Source organism: Doryrhamphus excisus, chromosome 9 (genome assembly GCF_030265055.1).
Source record: "Doryrhamphus excisus isolate RoL2022-K1 chromosome 9, RoL_Dexc_1.0, whole genome shotgun sequence".
In the NCBI taxonomy this organism is placed as follows: Eukaryota; Metazoa; Chordata; class Actinopteri; order Syngnathiformes; family Syngnathidae; genus Doryrhamphus; species Doryrhamphus excisus.
The window spans coordinates 21,031,690-21,046,384 of NC_080474.1; the positions used below are offsets into that span (position 1 = coordinate 21,031,690).

General features: G+C 36.0%; 1 protein-coding gene and 1 long non-coding RNA gene across 3 annotated transcripts; both read right to left on the reverse strand.

The window, feature by feature from the left end:
- Window positions 1-7,470: 7,470 nt before the first annotated feature.
- On the reverse strand, window positions 7,471-12,555 carry rpe (ribulose-5-phosphate-3-epimerase). 2 transcript variants are annotated; one of them, XM_058082925.1, is made up of 7 exons: window positions 12,295-12,555; window positions 10,799-10,937; window positions 10,000-10,079; window positions 9,775-9,914; window positions 9,569-9,703; window positions 8,283-8,369; window positions 7,471-8,205 (listed from the first exon to the last, which is right to left on the reverse strand). In XM_058082925.1, the coding sequence occupies exons 1-7, from the start codon at window positions 12,392-12,394 to the stop codon at window positions 8,083-8,085; spliced, it is 804 nt and encodes a 267-aa protein (XP_057938908.1). In that variant the 5' UTR covers window positions 12,395-12,555; the 3' UTR covers window positions 7,471-8,082. The 2 variants fall into 2 exon arrangements, with proteins under 2 accessions (XP_057938908.1, XP_057938909.1); XM_058082926.1 differs by lacking the exons at window positions 10,799-10,937; window positions 12,295-12,555 and adding an exon at window positions 10,398-10,609.
- An 851-nt stretch (window positions 12,556-13,406) lies between these two features.
- LOC131136261 (uncharacterized) lies at window positions 13,407-14,453 on the reverse strand. Its single transcript, XR_009131717.1, has 3 exons — window positions 14,351-14,453; window positions 14,015-14,100; window positions 13,407-13,704 (listed from the first exon to the last, which is right to left on the reverse strand). It is a non-coding gene; the product is annotated as an uncharacterized LOC131136261 (long non-coding RNA).
- Between the last annotated feature and the right edge of the window lie 242 nt (window positions 14,454-14,695).

The following is a 14,695-nucleotide window of genomic DNA, read 5'->3' on the forward strand; positions in this document are numbered from 1 at the left end:
CTGTCAATCCACTGCATGACAACTGTGTTATTAATGCTTCATTTGGGAAAAAAAAAATATGGAAAATTTGATGAAGTTTGCATGCTTTTGGCTACTGATCGACTCTAGTCAACCACAAAGCAGCGATCATTTATTTACTAATTATTTGGAAAACCACAGCTGTGTTGTATGCGTTCTCATTTGTACACAAATATGACTCTAACTCATTCATTTAATCCCATTTTTCATTTTTCACAAGACAACCCCTTTTGACCGATCTTTCAAGGCACACCGAATATTGTGCTCTATGGTTATATGAACACGGAACCTACCAAAAGAAAGTTTGGACTTCTGTCTTTCAACAGAAAAAAAAGTTTCTACCTTTCCGTTCTTTAATAATCAGCAGTGGAACATAGTTAAGTTTCAGGAAAATATCAGTTCCCAACTAAAAAAAAGATTTCAAGCATAACTTTCACTTTGAGACAAATTATTTTTGCTTTTGTGACAAATATCTAAACAACTAAACCTACTACCATATTTTCTGGACTATAAGTCGCTCCGGAGTATAAGTCACACAAGGCCAAAAATGCATAATTACGTAGAAAATAATTATGTATTTTAAATTTACATTTTTTTTCTTTTTTGGCACGTACTGGAGTAGGTGATATGAGCATCCAATGACATAATGGGTACCATAGTAACTGTCAATATAGTGATATATATAGCATATATTTAATTTAAAAAATATATATTTTTGTATTTTTTATATTTTTTAATTGTTAAAATTTGTTGGAAAAAAAAATAATTTTAAATGTTAAATGTTTAATTTTTTAATTTTTTGTCACATCGAAGTACTCGGTGATATGACCATACAATGACATAATGGGTACCATAGTAAGTGTCAATATAGTGATATATATAGCATATATTTAATTTAAAAATATATATATTTTTGTATCTTTTATATTTTTTAATTGTTAAAATTTGTTGGAAAAAAAATAATTTTAAATGTTAAATGTTTAATTTTTTAATTTTTTGTCAGGTATCGAAGTACTCGGTGATATGAGCATCCAATGCCATAATGGGTACCATAGTAAGTGTCAATATAGTGACATATATAGCATATATTTAATTTAAAAAATATTTTTTTTTGTATTTTTTATATTTTTTAATTGTTAAAATTTGTTGGAAAAAAAAATAATTTTAAATGTTTAATTTTTTAATTTTTTGTCACGTATCGAAGTACTCGGTGATATGAGCATCCAATGACATAATGGGTACCATAGTAACTGTCAATATAGTGACATATATAGCATATATTTAATTTAAAAAATATATATTTTTTTGTATTTTTTATATTTTTTAATTGTTAAAATTTGTTGGGAAAAAAAAATAATTTTAAATGTTAAATGTTTAATTTTTTAATTTTTTGTCACGTATCGAAGTACGAGGTGATATGACCATACAATGACATAATGGGTACCATAGTAAGTGTCAATATAGTGATATATATATAGCATATATTTAATTAAAAATTGTATTTTTAAATTTTTTTAATTGTTAAAATTTGTTTAAAATTTTTTTTTTATTTTAAATGTTTAATTTTTTTAATTTTTTGTCACGTACCGAAGTAGGAGGTGATATGAGCATCCATTTACATAATGGGTACCATAGTAAGTGTCAATATAATGATATATATAGCACATATTTAATTAAAAATATATATTTTTTTGTATTTTTAAAATTTTTTAATTGTTAAAATTTGTTAAAAAATTATTTTTTTTTTAATTTTAAATGTTTAATTTTTTTATTTTGTGTCACGTAGCGAAGTACTCGGTGATATGAGCATCCAATGCCATAATGTGTACCATAGTGCGTGTCAATATAGTGATATATATAGCACATCATGACTGGTTCAAGACTCTTCATCCTTGTATTTAGCAAACATCAACTGCTTGTATTGTTTCTTGAATTGGCTCATCGTTGTGCATTGTTTGATTCCCTTACTCAATATGACATCGAACTTTTACATCCAAAAAAAAGTTCACCAAGAGTCTTCACTTGAACTTGATTCTTATGCATGATTTACACCGCCGTCGTTTACTGTGCTGCAGGGCATGCACAGCAGGTCAGTGTTTTCTTATGCATTCTAAGCATGCTATATCTTCATTGGTAAGACACTCGGATGAAGCCTTTGTGCTGGAGCGAGGGCTTCAACAGCAACTCCACCAACAGCAGGGATGTGCATTGTGTTCTCCTGTGGGAGGGCAAGTAATTATGACTAAGAAGGAGAAGGCAAACACTCTCCTAATGTTCCTTTAGTGCTGACGCACGGAGATGTATAACATATTGCCAGAATGGAAGTGTGGAGTGTGAGAGAAGAGAGAGCGGGAATGCGAGCGGGAATAGATTCAAAAGTGGCAGCAAAAGGAAGGAACAAAAAAAAAAAAAAAAAAACGAGAGATGCAGAAAGACTTTCCTCCTGGGAGGCAGCGTTACTTCAAACAGCCTCGTTTCATGAGTTGACTGAATATTTGACTATTCCACATCCACCACTTCCACCCCCAAGTTTGAAGTCACAAGCATGTCAGAAACACCCGTGTACTTTTATTAGATCACGCCAAGACATTTAGCTGCACCTCTGCTTTAAAACATGAATTAATCATGTGACGACGCCATCCGCTCATCATTACATCCTACGGGAATAAAAATAAATATATTATTGAATAAATGCTAATCACCTGCTAATACTGTGCAAAAAATGATACCTGTGATTGACAGGGCCAAAGAGGCAGTTTATTCATTTATTTTCTACTAGTGACTATAGGGGTGTTATTTCATGTCGAGAGGTCTCTAATGTTCATTCATTCATTTTTACCACTTATCCTCATGAGGGTAACGGGGTTGCTGGAGCCTATCCCAGCTGTCTTCGGGCGAGAGGCGGGGTTCATAGTTAGACCACCTTTTTTTTAAAACATCAATAGAGTCTTCGAGACATGACCTAACACCCCTATAGTCCCCTTTACGCTCATATTTCCCAATATAGTAGACATATTCATTCATTCATTCATTTTCTACCAGGTGCTGGAGGTGCTGGAGCCTATCCCAGCTGTCTTGGGGCAAGAGGCGGGGTACACCCTGGACTGGTGGCCAGCCAATCACAGGGCACATATAGACAAACAACCATTCACACTCACATTCATACCTATGGACGATTTGGAGTGGCTAATTAACCTAGCATGTTTTTGGAATGTGAACATAAACATTCAAAAAAATGTATTATTATTTACGTCTTAATTGTTTATGCCTTATATGTATTATTTTCTGTTATGTTTACTATAAATGTGTGTAAAAGTGACTATAGGGGTGCTATTTCATGTCGAGAGGTCTCTAATAATGTTCATTCATTCATTTTCTACCGCTTATCCTCACGAGGGTGGCGGGGTTGCTGGAGCCTATCCCAGCTGTCTTTGGGCGAGAGGCGGGGTACACCCTGGACTGGTGGCCAGCCAATCACAGGGCACATATAGACAAACAACCATTCACACTCACATTCATACCTATGGACAATTTGGAGTGGCTAATTAACCTAGCATGTTTTTGGAATGTGGGAGGAAGCGAACATAAACATTCCAAAAAATGTAAATATTATTTATGCTTAATTGTTTATGCCTTATATGTATTATTTTCTGTTATGTTTACTATAAATGTGTGTAAAAGTGACTATAGGGGTGTTATTTCATGTTGAGGGGTCTCTAATAATGTTCATTCATTAATTTATTCATTTTCTACCGCTTTTCCTCGCAAGGGTGCTGGAGCCTATCCCAGCTGTTTTGGGGCGAGAGGCGGGGTCCACCCTGGACGGGTGTCCAGCCAATCACAGGGCACATATAGACAAACAACCATTCACACTCACATTCATACCTATGGACAATTTGGAGTGGCTAATTAACCTAGCATGTTTTTGGAACTATACAACAAATGTATAAAGTAAATTTTGTCAAAAAATTGTTGTTGTTTCCAATGTACAGACACATAGAATAAGAATACAAAACAGACATTGATTACCAGGAAGGCCAGTGTTTAGTTAAAGTTTGTAACAAAGTGCTAGCACAAATCCTATCTAATGGATTATTATAATAAGAAAAGTTGAATATGATGACGGCGTCATTATGAAACCTCTGAAGTGTGTCTTCTCTCCGGCGTTAATGTGGCAGCTTTCTTTGTGCCAAGAAGGATTCAGAAGAGACAAGTTTAGAGTGGAGCCGAAGAGTCCATTAAGTCTTGTCTCACGCACGGAGATGAAGTCTCAAATGTTCCATCAGTCCATCCATCACCTCCGCTTGTGCTAATATCACTGGAAGGAAGGCTGGACGTGATGGAGCCACCTACTTAAGAAGGAGGCCCGTGGTGGCGCGGGGCTTCTTTTTAAGGATGGAGCTGTCTTTCTTTGCTCTGATCAAGTCTTTCCCTCCGTGCACGTCTTCCCAGGAAGGACAGACAGTCCCTCACGGCACGACTGCCAACATCAAAAGTTACACATGATGGCTGTCTGACTCCATTTAGGTGTCAAGGGGGGGCCCGGGAAGGCTTACGCACTCGCACCGTATTTGAGGACTGGAATGTACAAACACAGTATTAATACAACTAAGTACTGAGAAAAGCATATCTTAGGGATTGTGTATGTCATACGTGTATGTCATCGTGATTATGTCTTGCTTTCTTAATAATTATAATAGTAAGGAGTAAGGAAGTCATACAATGCACAACGATGAGCCAATTCAAGAAATTATGGCATTATGACATTGGATGCTCATGTCACCTCCTACTTCGCTACGTGACAAAAAATTAAAAATAAAACATTAAAAAAAAATTTTTTTTTATTTTTAACAAATTTTAACAATTAAAAAATAAAAAAAAAATTTATTAAATATATGCTATATATATCACTATATTGACACTTACTATGGTGCCCATTATGTCATTGTATGGTCATATCACCTCGTACTTCGGTACGTGACAAAAAATTTAACATTTTAAATTTAAAAAATTTTACATTTTTAACAAATTTTAGCAATTAAAAATATTTTAAAAAAATACAAGAATATATATTTTTTAAATTAAATATATGCTATATATATCACTATATTGACACTTACTATGGTACCCATTATGGCATTGGATGCTCATGTCACCTCCTACTTCGCTACGTGACAAAAAATTAAAAATGAAACATTAAAAAATTTTTTTTTTAATTTTTAACAAATTTTAACAATTAAAAAATAAAAAAAAATGTTTTAATTAAATATATGCTATATATATATCACTATATTGACACTTACTATGGTACCCATTATGTCATTGTATGGTATAAAAAATTTTACATTTTAAATTTAAAAAATTTTACATTTTTAACAAATTTTAGCAATTAAAGATATTTTAAAAAATACAAGAATATATATTTTTTAAATTAAATATATGCTATATATATCACTATATTGACACTTACTATGGTACCCATTATGTCATTGTATGGTCATATCACCTCCTACTTCGGTATGTGACAAAAAATTAAACATTTTAAATTTAAAATTTTTTAACAAATTTTAACAATTAAAAATGTTTAAAAAATAATAAAATATTTTTTAATTAAATATATGCTATATATATCACTATATTGACAGTTAATATGGTACCCATTATGTCATTATATGGTCACCTCAAAATTTAAAATTTAAAACATTTAAACAATTAAAAATGTTAAAAAAATAAAACTAATTTTGTTAATTAAATAGTGTGAAGGAGCGATATCGCAGGTCCTTTCTTCCTGCAGCTGTCAGACTGTACAACCAGCACTGCTCCCAATAGTCTTCTACACCGCTATGAACATCTGTGGAATACTTTGTTTTTATATATTCAGTATAGTTACTTCAGACCCCATTCACTGTGCAATATCTGATCCACCTCCACGTGCAATATTAAGGTTCTCAATGCAATATATTAAAGTTCTATTTGAACTATTTCTATAATGCCTCACATTAACTCACTAGCAAGATCTCATAGTGTATAGACTGGTCATATATTTCATCTCGCTTCATATTATCTGCATACTGTAATTGTATATAACTCTGGGTAAAACTGTTGATTTTGTTAATACTTGGGTTGTTTATATTGTTTATTTTTATATTGTGTATTTTGTACTGTTTAACTGATTCTGTACTCTTGTTGCTGTGCAATGCATATATTTAATTATATTATGTGATGCACTCAATTGTAATCTGATGCATGTTCAAATGAAATCAAAGCATTACCATAATAATTAATAATGGTATTCAAGCAACCTAGCAGTTATGCAAGTTCATAACAGAGAGAGTTTGGCCTGACGTGGCGCGTGTTAATTAATTACGCCAATCATTGTCATGGCGTCGCTCCGGAGTGCCTGCACTGTACTGTACTGTACTGTACTGTACTGTACTGTACTGTACAAGCCAGGGCTCATGTGACGTCTGCTGGTGATTGCAAGCATGCATTAACGTCCCTGCTGGAAGCGGCAGAGGAAGCGTAGCGCAATGGGAGACATCCTATGTCGCTGTCAGCATCCGACAGCTGCCTCACGCCACATTGCATCCCCTGTCAGCGACACAATGTATGTACTATAAGAACATGTGTCACTATGCATTAAGCACAGGGTTCTTTTTCTTTAAACACATGTAACATACACAAACTATACCACTAGCACTTTATCCCAAATAAAAAGCATGCGATGTATTCACACACACAAAAAGATTTTCAGCATTAATAATGTATATGTGTGATTTGCCTCAAAGACATGCGCTGCATTATTGAGCGCGAGCCGCTCGGTGTCTGAAGTATGTCACCATTGATTCTCATCGACAGCAGCAGCCATACTTCCCTGCAAAAACGTCTTTAGCCTCCCCGCTGCAACTTTTACTAGCCATTCCTGAATGGTTAGCGCTAAGATTGAAGCACTTGTATGTAACGGTTGAAGCTAAAGCTTAAACATTGTGTCCGCCATTGTGGAGGCAAACCATAACAAACATTGACTTGTTTAAAATGTTAGTAAACGCAAAAAAAAAAAAAGTAAACGCCAACAGTTTTAAGCTGAAATTAGTGTTCAATTAAGATGACTTTCAGTCACAGATAACGAGACTATGGAGTCATAAACTTTGGACTTTCATGTAAGAGGCTAGCTTATCAACCAGGAAGGCTTGCTCAATCCTGATTGTGATAGCGTGCTAACAAACAGTTGCTGGGAGAACATGCAAACTCCAGAGATGGCCGAGGGTGGAATTGAACCCTGGTCTCCTAGCTGTGAGGTCTGCGCGCTAACCACTCAGTCGTCATGCAGCCCGTGTGTCACTCAAATGAAACGCGTTATGGGAAAACGTCAAAATGTTTTCTTTTTCAACTCACATTGGTACATGTTTGTATATTTCTGAGGTATGCCTTGATTGTTAAGTTGCTGTGTGATGAGTTCAATACTAATTTATCCATTAGGAACTTCATTCGTGCAGAGCATCAATGTTTGTACAGTTCACATATCCAGCAACACAATACACCATGTGCAATCAACAAATACCAACAATCATTTTATGACGTTTATATATGTACAAATCTGTTTTACCCTCTAAATTAAGTGGGTGTGGATTACACACAGGTGTAGCTTTTTCCCACCTGAGTTTACACTGTATAAATACACACACATAATAGATAGGGCCTAGGATCACTACGTAGTAGTAAATGCCAAAGTCCAATTGCAAGGACTCCACACAATAACAAACAATAAAAGATGATTGAAGGTGGTTTAATTAACAAAAGCGATTTCCATGGTTTTTTGTCAAAAGCACATGTATATACAGTTTATAGAAAAATATTAAGTTTGAAACAGTATATCATTTTCCAGGTGGGTAAAAACTATTTTCAGGAATGTTTACAGTTCAGCGTCATTAATTAGCCTCGCATCCAAAGAAGCCCCGCCCCATACCAGACTCGCCTTCTCCATCCAGTCACTCCCACTACATGCGGGTGTGGCCATAGTAACTTACACACATACACACACACACGAACACAAACACAAACACCTCAGCGGTCTAGCGTGCGCTTCTGTATGGCTTCGGCCACCACGGTGCGCAAAAGGGCGATGACGGAGCGAGGGTCATCGCTGCCAATCACGGCACTGCCTGACACGATCATGTTAGCACCAGCCTGCAAGTAACAGGAAGAGAGAGCACCCATTTTGTGTTTACGTTTAATCGGATTGAGATGCGTTTGCTTTTGCTCACCTCTGCACATTTGTAAACGGTGTCCGGGCCCACGCCGCCGTCTACTTCGATGTCCAGTGAGGGGAACTGTTCTCTCAACAATGCTACCTGGCAAACATATAGAAAAGACGTACCATATTGGTCGCAGCATGGCATAAAACATCATTTAAGTTCTAACAGGGAACAAAAAATTCAGTTTTAAATTAACCAGAATTCTTCTTTGAATAAATATTTACTATTACTTGGTTAATATTTGTAATTATTACAGGGAGGTCTGTTGCACTTTGGCAATTTCGACATTATTTTCCTCTATATACAAACATGTACCAGTAAGAGTTTTAAATAAACAGTTTTCCCATAATGTATTGGGTCAGCCACCATTTTCTATGCTGCTTGTTCTCTAATGAAATGTGTCGTTATGAGAAAACGTCAAAATGTTTTCTTTTTCAACTCACATTGGTACATGTTTGTATATTTCTGAGGTATACCTTGATTGTTAAGTTGCTGTGCGATGAGTTCAATACTAATGTATACAATTTCGACATTATTTTACAAATATACAAACATGTACCAGTAAGAGTTTTAAATGAAAAACTGTTTTCCCATAATGCATTGGGTTTGCGTAACAGCCACCATTTTCTATGCTGCTTGTTCTCTAATGAAATGTGTCGTTATGAGAAAACGTCAAAATGTTTTCTTTTTCAACTCACATTGGTACATGTTTGTATATTTCTGAGGTTTACCTTGATTGTTAAGTTGCTGTGCGATGAGTTCAATATTAATGTATACAATTTTGACATTATTTTACAAATATACAAACATGTACCAGTAAGAGTTTTAAATGAAAAACAGTTTTCCCATAATATATTGGGTCTGCGTAAAAGCCACAATTTTCTATGCTGCTTGTTCTTCGATGAAATGTGTTGCTCAAATGAAACGCGTCATGGGAAAACGTCAGGTCTGTTGCACTTTCGACATTATTTTACTTCATTATTTTAAACTTTTTTCTAAATAACTCTACTTCCCCTCCTTTTCATTGTGCCCCTTTGCTGACGTCTTTGCACAGACGAGAAATTGCATAAGCAAACTGCTGCTGTTTTACTTCCTGGTGAGTATTGTCTCTTTCTCTCTCTCTGTATAAAAGGTATCAACAGCGGCTACAAATACCCCTGAGTCACATGGTCTGGAGTTCTAAATGGTAAAAACAAACAAAACAGCAAAGACTGTCCATAGGTGCAACTGTGACACGCTGATTTTAAGATGTGTCCTGTGTTGCTAATACTCCCACTGTGCCATTTATACTGTACCTTGGACATCATGTCCTCAATGAACTTTTGTCCTCCAAAGCCAGGTTCAACAGTCATGACCAGAGCCATGTCAATCTGGTTGGCCCAAGGCGCTAACATTTCCACTGTGGTACCAGGCTTTATGGCCAAGCCCACCTGCACACAGTGACCACAAAAGATTAGGTTATGTTTGTAGTATTTCCGACTCCACATTGGCAAACCCTCACCTTCATACCACTCTGTTGGATCTCCTTGATGAGGTTACCAGGATTGCTGGTGGCCTCCAGGTGGAACGTGTACTGGTTGGCTCCGGCTGCCGCCATGGGCTTCACCCACTGCTCGGGCCTGGACACCATCATGTGCATGTCTGCAAACACCAGCACGGTCACAACAAGATGGGTATTTCCACTTCAATATTGTTTAAAGACAATATTTTTTAAATAGATTCTCACCAAAGAAAGGGTCTGGGCCTAATGACTTTCTCAGGCATTCCACCATGGGATGACCAAACGTTATATTGGGAACAAAATGGCTGAAAATGAAAAAAGAAGCTTTAATGAGAGATTATACAAGCTAATGTTGTCCTGTGAACACTGTCAATAAAGTTAATTATTGCAGCTCTGTTGCATTATTTCATATTAGTTACGTGTCTTACCAGCGTGCAAATAAAGCACAATAAAACAATAAAAGTACTACATATAGGAGACCCTGTTTCATTAAAGCAGCCATTATGATGACATAATTTAAAAAAAAAAACATACTTTAGATATTCTCAAACTTTCCCCTGTGCACGGCACAGACACACACTGTTAGCATGTTAGCTAGCTACTGAAAGTAGTGATAAACAGACCCGTCCATGACGTCGAGGTGCAAATAATCTGCCCCGCACTCCATCATCCGCACACACTCACTACGAAGACATGACAGGTCGCTGCTTAGGATGGACGGACCGATTTTAGCGGAGTAGGGCATGACTGAGCCTGTTGTTAGCACTAAGTGCTACACAGCCGGACAGCTAAACAAGCAATGTCACGTTCGAAGCATTGAGCAAAACTACACTTCCGGTATGAGTCGTCAACGTAAAACAAACATGTGTCTTTATTGCCAATATTTATTACATCTAAATTATGTAATAAAAAAAATATGCATACTATATAAATGCATATAAATAAATGTTTTCTTTTTATGGTACAATTTCTTTATTAAAGTCAAATATTGTGGAAACGTCTACTTGACTGAAAGGGTTTTTACCTTGGAAGGAAGTTTCGGAAACAGGAAGTGGCTGTTATTTTCATGGCTGAGCCGATGGACAAAATTGAACCTAAAGCTTTCACTTCCGCTTTCACAATAAGCCAGTAGCAGTTCCTTGACACTTGATGGCGCATTGCTCCTATGGGAAGAATAAAAACTAGTCAAGAAGGTATTTGTTGCCATTGCAGCAAAGCAAATTACAAAGTTTTTTTTTTCAGTGAGTTTAAACACATATAATAAAGTTTAAATTGCAAAATATATATACACATAATTCAAGTCACCAATGGTGTAAAACGCTGATTTAGAGGCTTGACTTGTGAAATGAGATGTAAGATTTGTAATAAAAGCTCAGCAGACTTCAGAGGTCAAGCCCGGGTAGAACACATTTACTGTCTGGATTTATTGGCTTCATTAAGGAGTGGAGGTGTTAGACTGTTGGATATGAATTCTACTTCTTCACGGTTTGTGAAATGTATATACGTATATATATATATATTAAAAAAATATATATATATATACACACACGCTCTGAATGATTCTAATGTACCTGAGGGTGAAGGATTCCTTTATTTAATCTATAAATACTGCTGGGTGATTTTACCCCTTCCTTTTATATCAGCTATGTAGATTAATTAGATTTATTGAACAATATCATGGCTGTCCAATGAAAAGTCTCGTATAGCTATAATGAAAAAAAAAAGCTACTAATAACTACCAAAGCAAACAAGAATAACATTTTATTTTTTATGATACAAAAATGTTGCGAATTTTTTCAAGAATACGTAAAAGGCTAAATATAGTACTATACTACTGTTATAAAAACTGTAATATATTATCATATTGTTAATGTATTCCATTAAAATTGTGATATTATTATAATTAAACATAGTTATTCTGATGAAATTATTACAATGTTATCATAAAATTATTGTGTGTAGTGTGAATCCAACATGCTAGTATTATTTGAGAGGAAAAAAAGAAAATGTTGTGTTAATATTACAATAATTTTTTCAACATTGTTAATTGCTTTGTGTAATTTTAGTCATTTATTTGACCTGATTACTTAACAGTACATGAATATAAAAGTTTTTTTTTTTTTTTAATCTTAAAAGTTGCAGTCACTGTCGTATCCAGCAGATGGCGCTGACAAAGTGTGTTACATTTTAGTCAAGTATGAGTGAGTCAACTTCAAAATGAATCTGTCTGGAAGCAGTTGGCTGCTGGTTGCTAAGGAAACAGCATCGTAGGAGTGACTGACATATGACATTTTCTTTTTTTTGCGGCTTTCCAATCCTGCCTAGCAACAAGTGAGGTGAATCTGATGAATTCTGTTGATATGAATTCGTGTGATTGGCTGTAATTGCAGCTTTCCTGGTGTTTAGCCGAGCTAAGGGTTGGTGTTCCATCCTTTTTTTCCACGTTATGCTATTATGTTATGTGTGTCTCCGGTATTGAATTATGTGTCTGCGAAATCCGTGACAAGCAAAGCACTCAACTGTGTCTCCGCAGAGGAAAAGCCCAGTTGATTCCACGTAGGAAGGAATTCCTTTGTGTGCTCTCGGTGTTCCTCAAGAATCGTATCATAAATGGGTTCATCTGACCCGTCACCTTTGCAACAGACGACCGGAACCCCGTCAAGAGATGCTGCTGTTGTCTTTTTTCCTGCAGCAGCTGCTTATTAAGAACTTGGTGCAACTCCAACTTTTGCTGGTGTATTATCTTGACAGAGAGCTTCCACCTGCTTCCTGCCAGAAGCTGATTGCGGCCTCCTGAGCAGAAGGGGAAAGCCAAACAGAAGGTTTTACTTGTGATGGTCGGAAGGAGAGCGTTTGAGAACGTGTGTCCTTGCAGCTTCATGCTTCCTGACCCTAAGATGGGATGGACATCCTTGAAACGCAAACACTCCGTAGGGGATACTGTATTTCATATGTGCAAATATTCAGTCAGGACTTGAGGTAAAGTGAGTAAGTATTATTCATATTCATCTCATAAGCAGGTATGTTATACTGTCTTGTATAGCAACACATTTACCATTGCTGTTCAAATAATAACACGTCCTTGGTGTCAACATGAGAACCATTGATATCTATATGTCCATGGTTACATCTGAACAAAAAGATCAATAAAAGCTTCTTCTGTTCTAGTTTGTCTTCAAATGAGCTGATGTTTTTTTCCCCCTTTCTACTGGCATTTGTCTTTGTTCTGACACTGACCACAACACACTTCAGAGTCCACCACATAATAACTATTTCCCCTGAAAAGCCCCCGAGGGGAACATTGGAGCTTTCACAGGTCATAATTTAGCACTTTATGGAGGACAGTGTGTCACCTCAGAGGGTCCGGCCCTGAGACCACAGGGCACCAGTGGCATTTCCAACTAGCCATGCAGGGGGGTTATGAAAATAAAGAAATACAGCCTTATTGCCACTTTAGCTGGTATTTCATTCCCGAGCAATGCTTTGCCTCTTGACTTCATAAAAATCATATCAGCCAGATTTGACTTTTAATATAAATTGAGCCAGAAGGGGATTGCGGGATAAAAAAAAAGAAAAGAAAATGGAGCAGGTTTTTATTATAATCAAGAGAAACACTTCTTTTTGCTCCCATTTTTCAGTATTTTTTTTCTATGCACACAAAAGGCTGATTCATCTCAAATATTGTTCACAAATTTGTGTTAGTGAGCCGAGATAATCCCTGGATGGCATGACTATTGCACAGGTATGCTTGGGGTGGCTACAATCAAATACAAGAAAACATTCCTCCACGGAGGTTGTTGATTGTGGCCTGGGGAATGTTTGTCCACTCCTCTCCTCCGCCTCAAACATGTTCAGTGGGTGAAAGTTGGGTGAGTATGCTAGCTGTATGTTGCCCCTCCACAACCTGGAGACGGGTATGCATTGAAAATCCTGTGGTACAGAATAAGGAAGACAATCCACTTACTATGTTCACCCTCAGGATTTATACTTCTTCTCCAAAATAACACTGCAAATATCATAAGATGATTACATCAACAAATACCCATTTGTTTCCAGACACATTTCACATATTTCAATTAGCCTGCTTCATGCTATTAATTGTACATTAGCCATTTCGCTTATGTTCAAATGCTCTACAACACATTTTGTAACAAACATTTTGCAGTCAGCTGTTTACTCTAGCAACTTTTTAAACTCTTTACAGACGTTAAAATATAAATTATCTCTACTTTGTACTAACCTGTGGTACAGAATAAGGAAAACAATCCACGATGACTTGACGTATATTCACCCTCAGGATTTATTCTTCTCTCAAAAATAACAACACTGCAGATATCATAAGATGATAACATCAACAATTACCAATTTGTTTCCAGATACATTTCACATTTTTCAATTAGCCTGCTTCATGCTATTAACTGTACATTAAGGATTGCTAGCATTAGCCATTTCGTTTACGTTCAAATGCTCTACAACACATTTTGTAACAAACATTTAGCAGTCAGCTGTTTACTCTAGCAACTTTCTAAACTCTTTACAGCCGTTAAAATATAAATTATCTCTACTTTGTACTAACCTGTGGTACAGAATAAGGAAGACAATCCACGATGACTTGACGTATATTCACCCTCGGGATTTATTCTTCCTCTGTGGTTTTGTCACCTACTCTATACCACCATCGCTGCTAGCACCCTCTAGTGGACCTTACGGTATTACACCCCAAAGCCAATAATGGAGATTTGGTTATTTTAGAAACAAACATATTTAAAAAAATAGTAGGATAATATCGCTTGATATCAGTACCAGAATTATTTCTGTGAAAATTTATATTAAAAAAATGCTATATACAATACATATGTGTTCATTCTACCACAGCAGATATGTCATTTTACACATATCGGCATCAGTATCGGCTGATATC

What these genes read in the sequence shown, in the direction of transcription:
- rpe (XM_058082925.1), bottom strand. Translation starts at nt 12,394, where the DNA reads ATGAACCCATTTATGATACGATTCTTGAGGAACACCGAGAGCACACAA. An exon ending in AGGCCCAGACCCTTTCTTTG is followed by an intron (nt 9,915 to 9,999) that starts GTGAGAATCTAT and finishes TGGTGTTTGCAG; the next exon opens with ACATGCACATGATGGTGTCC. An exon ending in TCCAACAGAGTGGTATGAAG is followed by an intron (nt 9,704 to 9,774) that starts GTGAGGGTTTGC and finishes CACTGTGTGCAG; the next exon opens with GTGGGCTTGGCCATAAAGCC.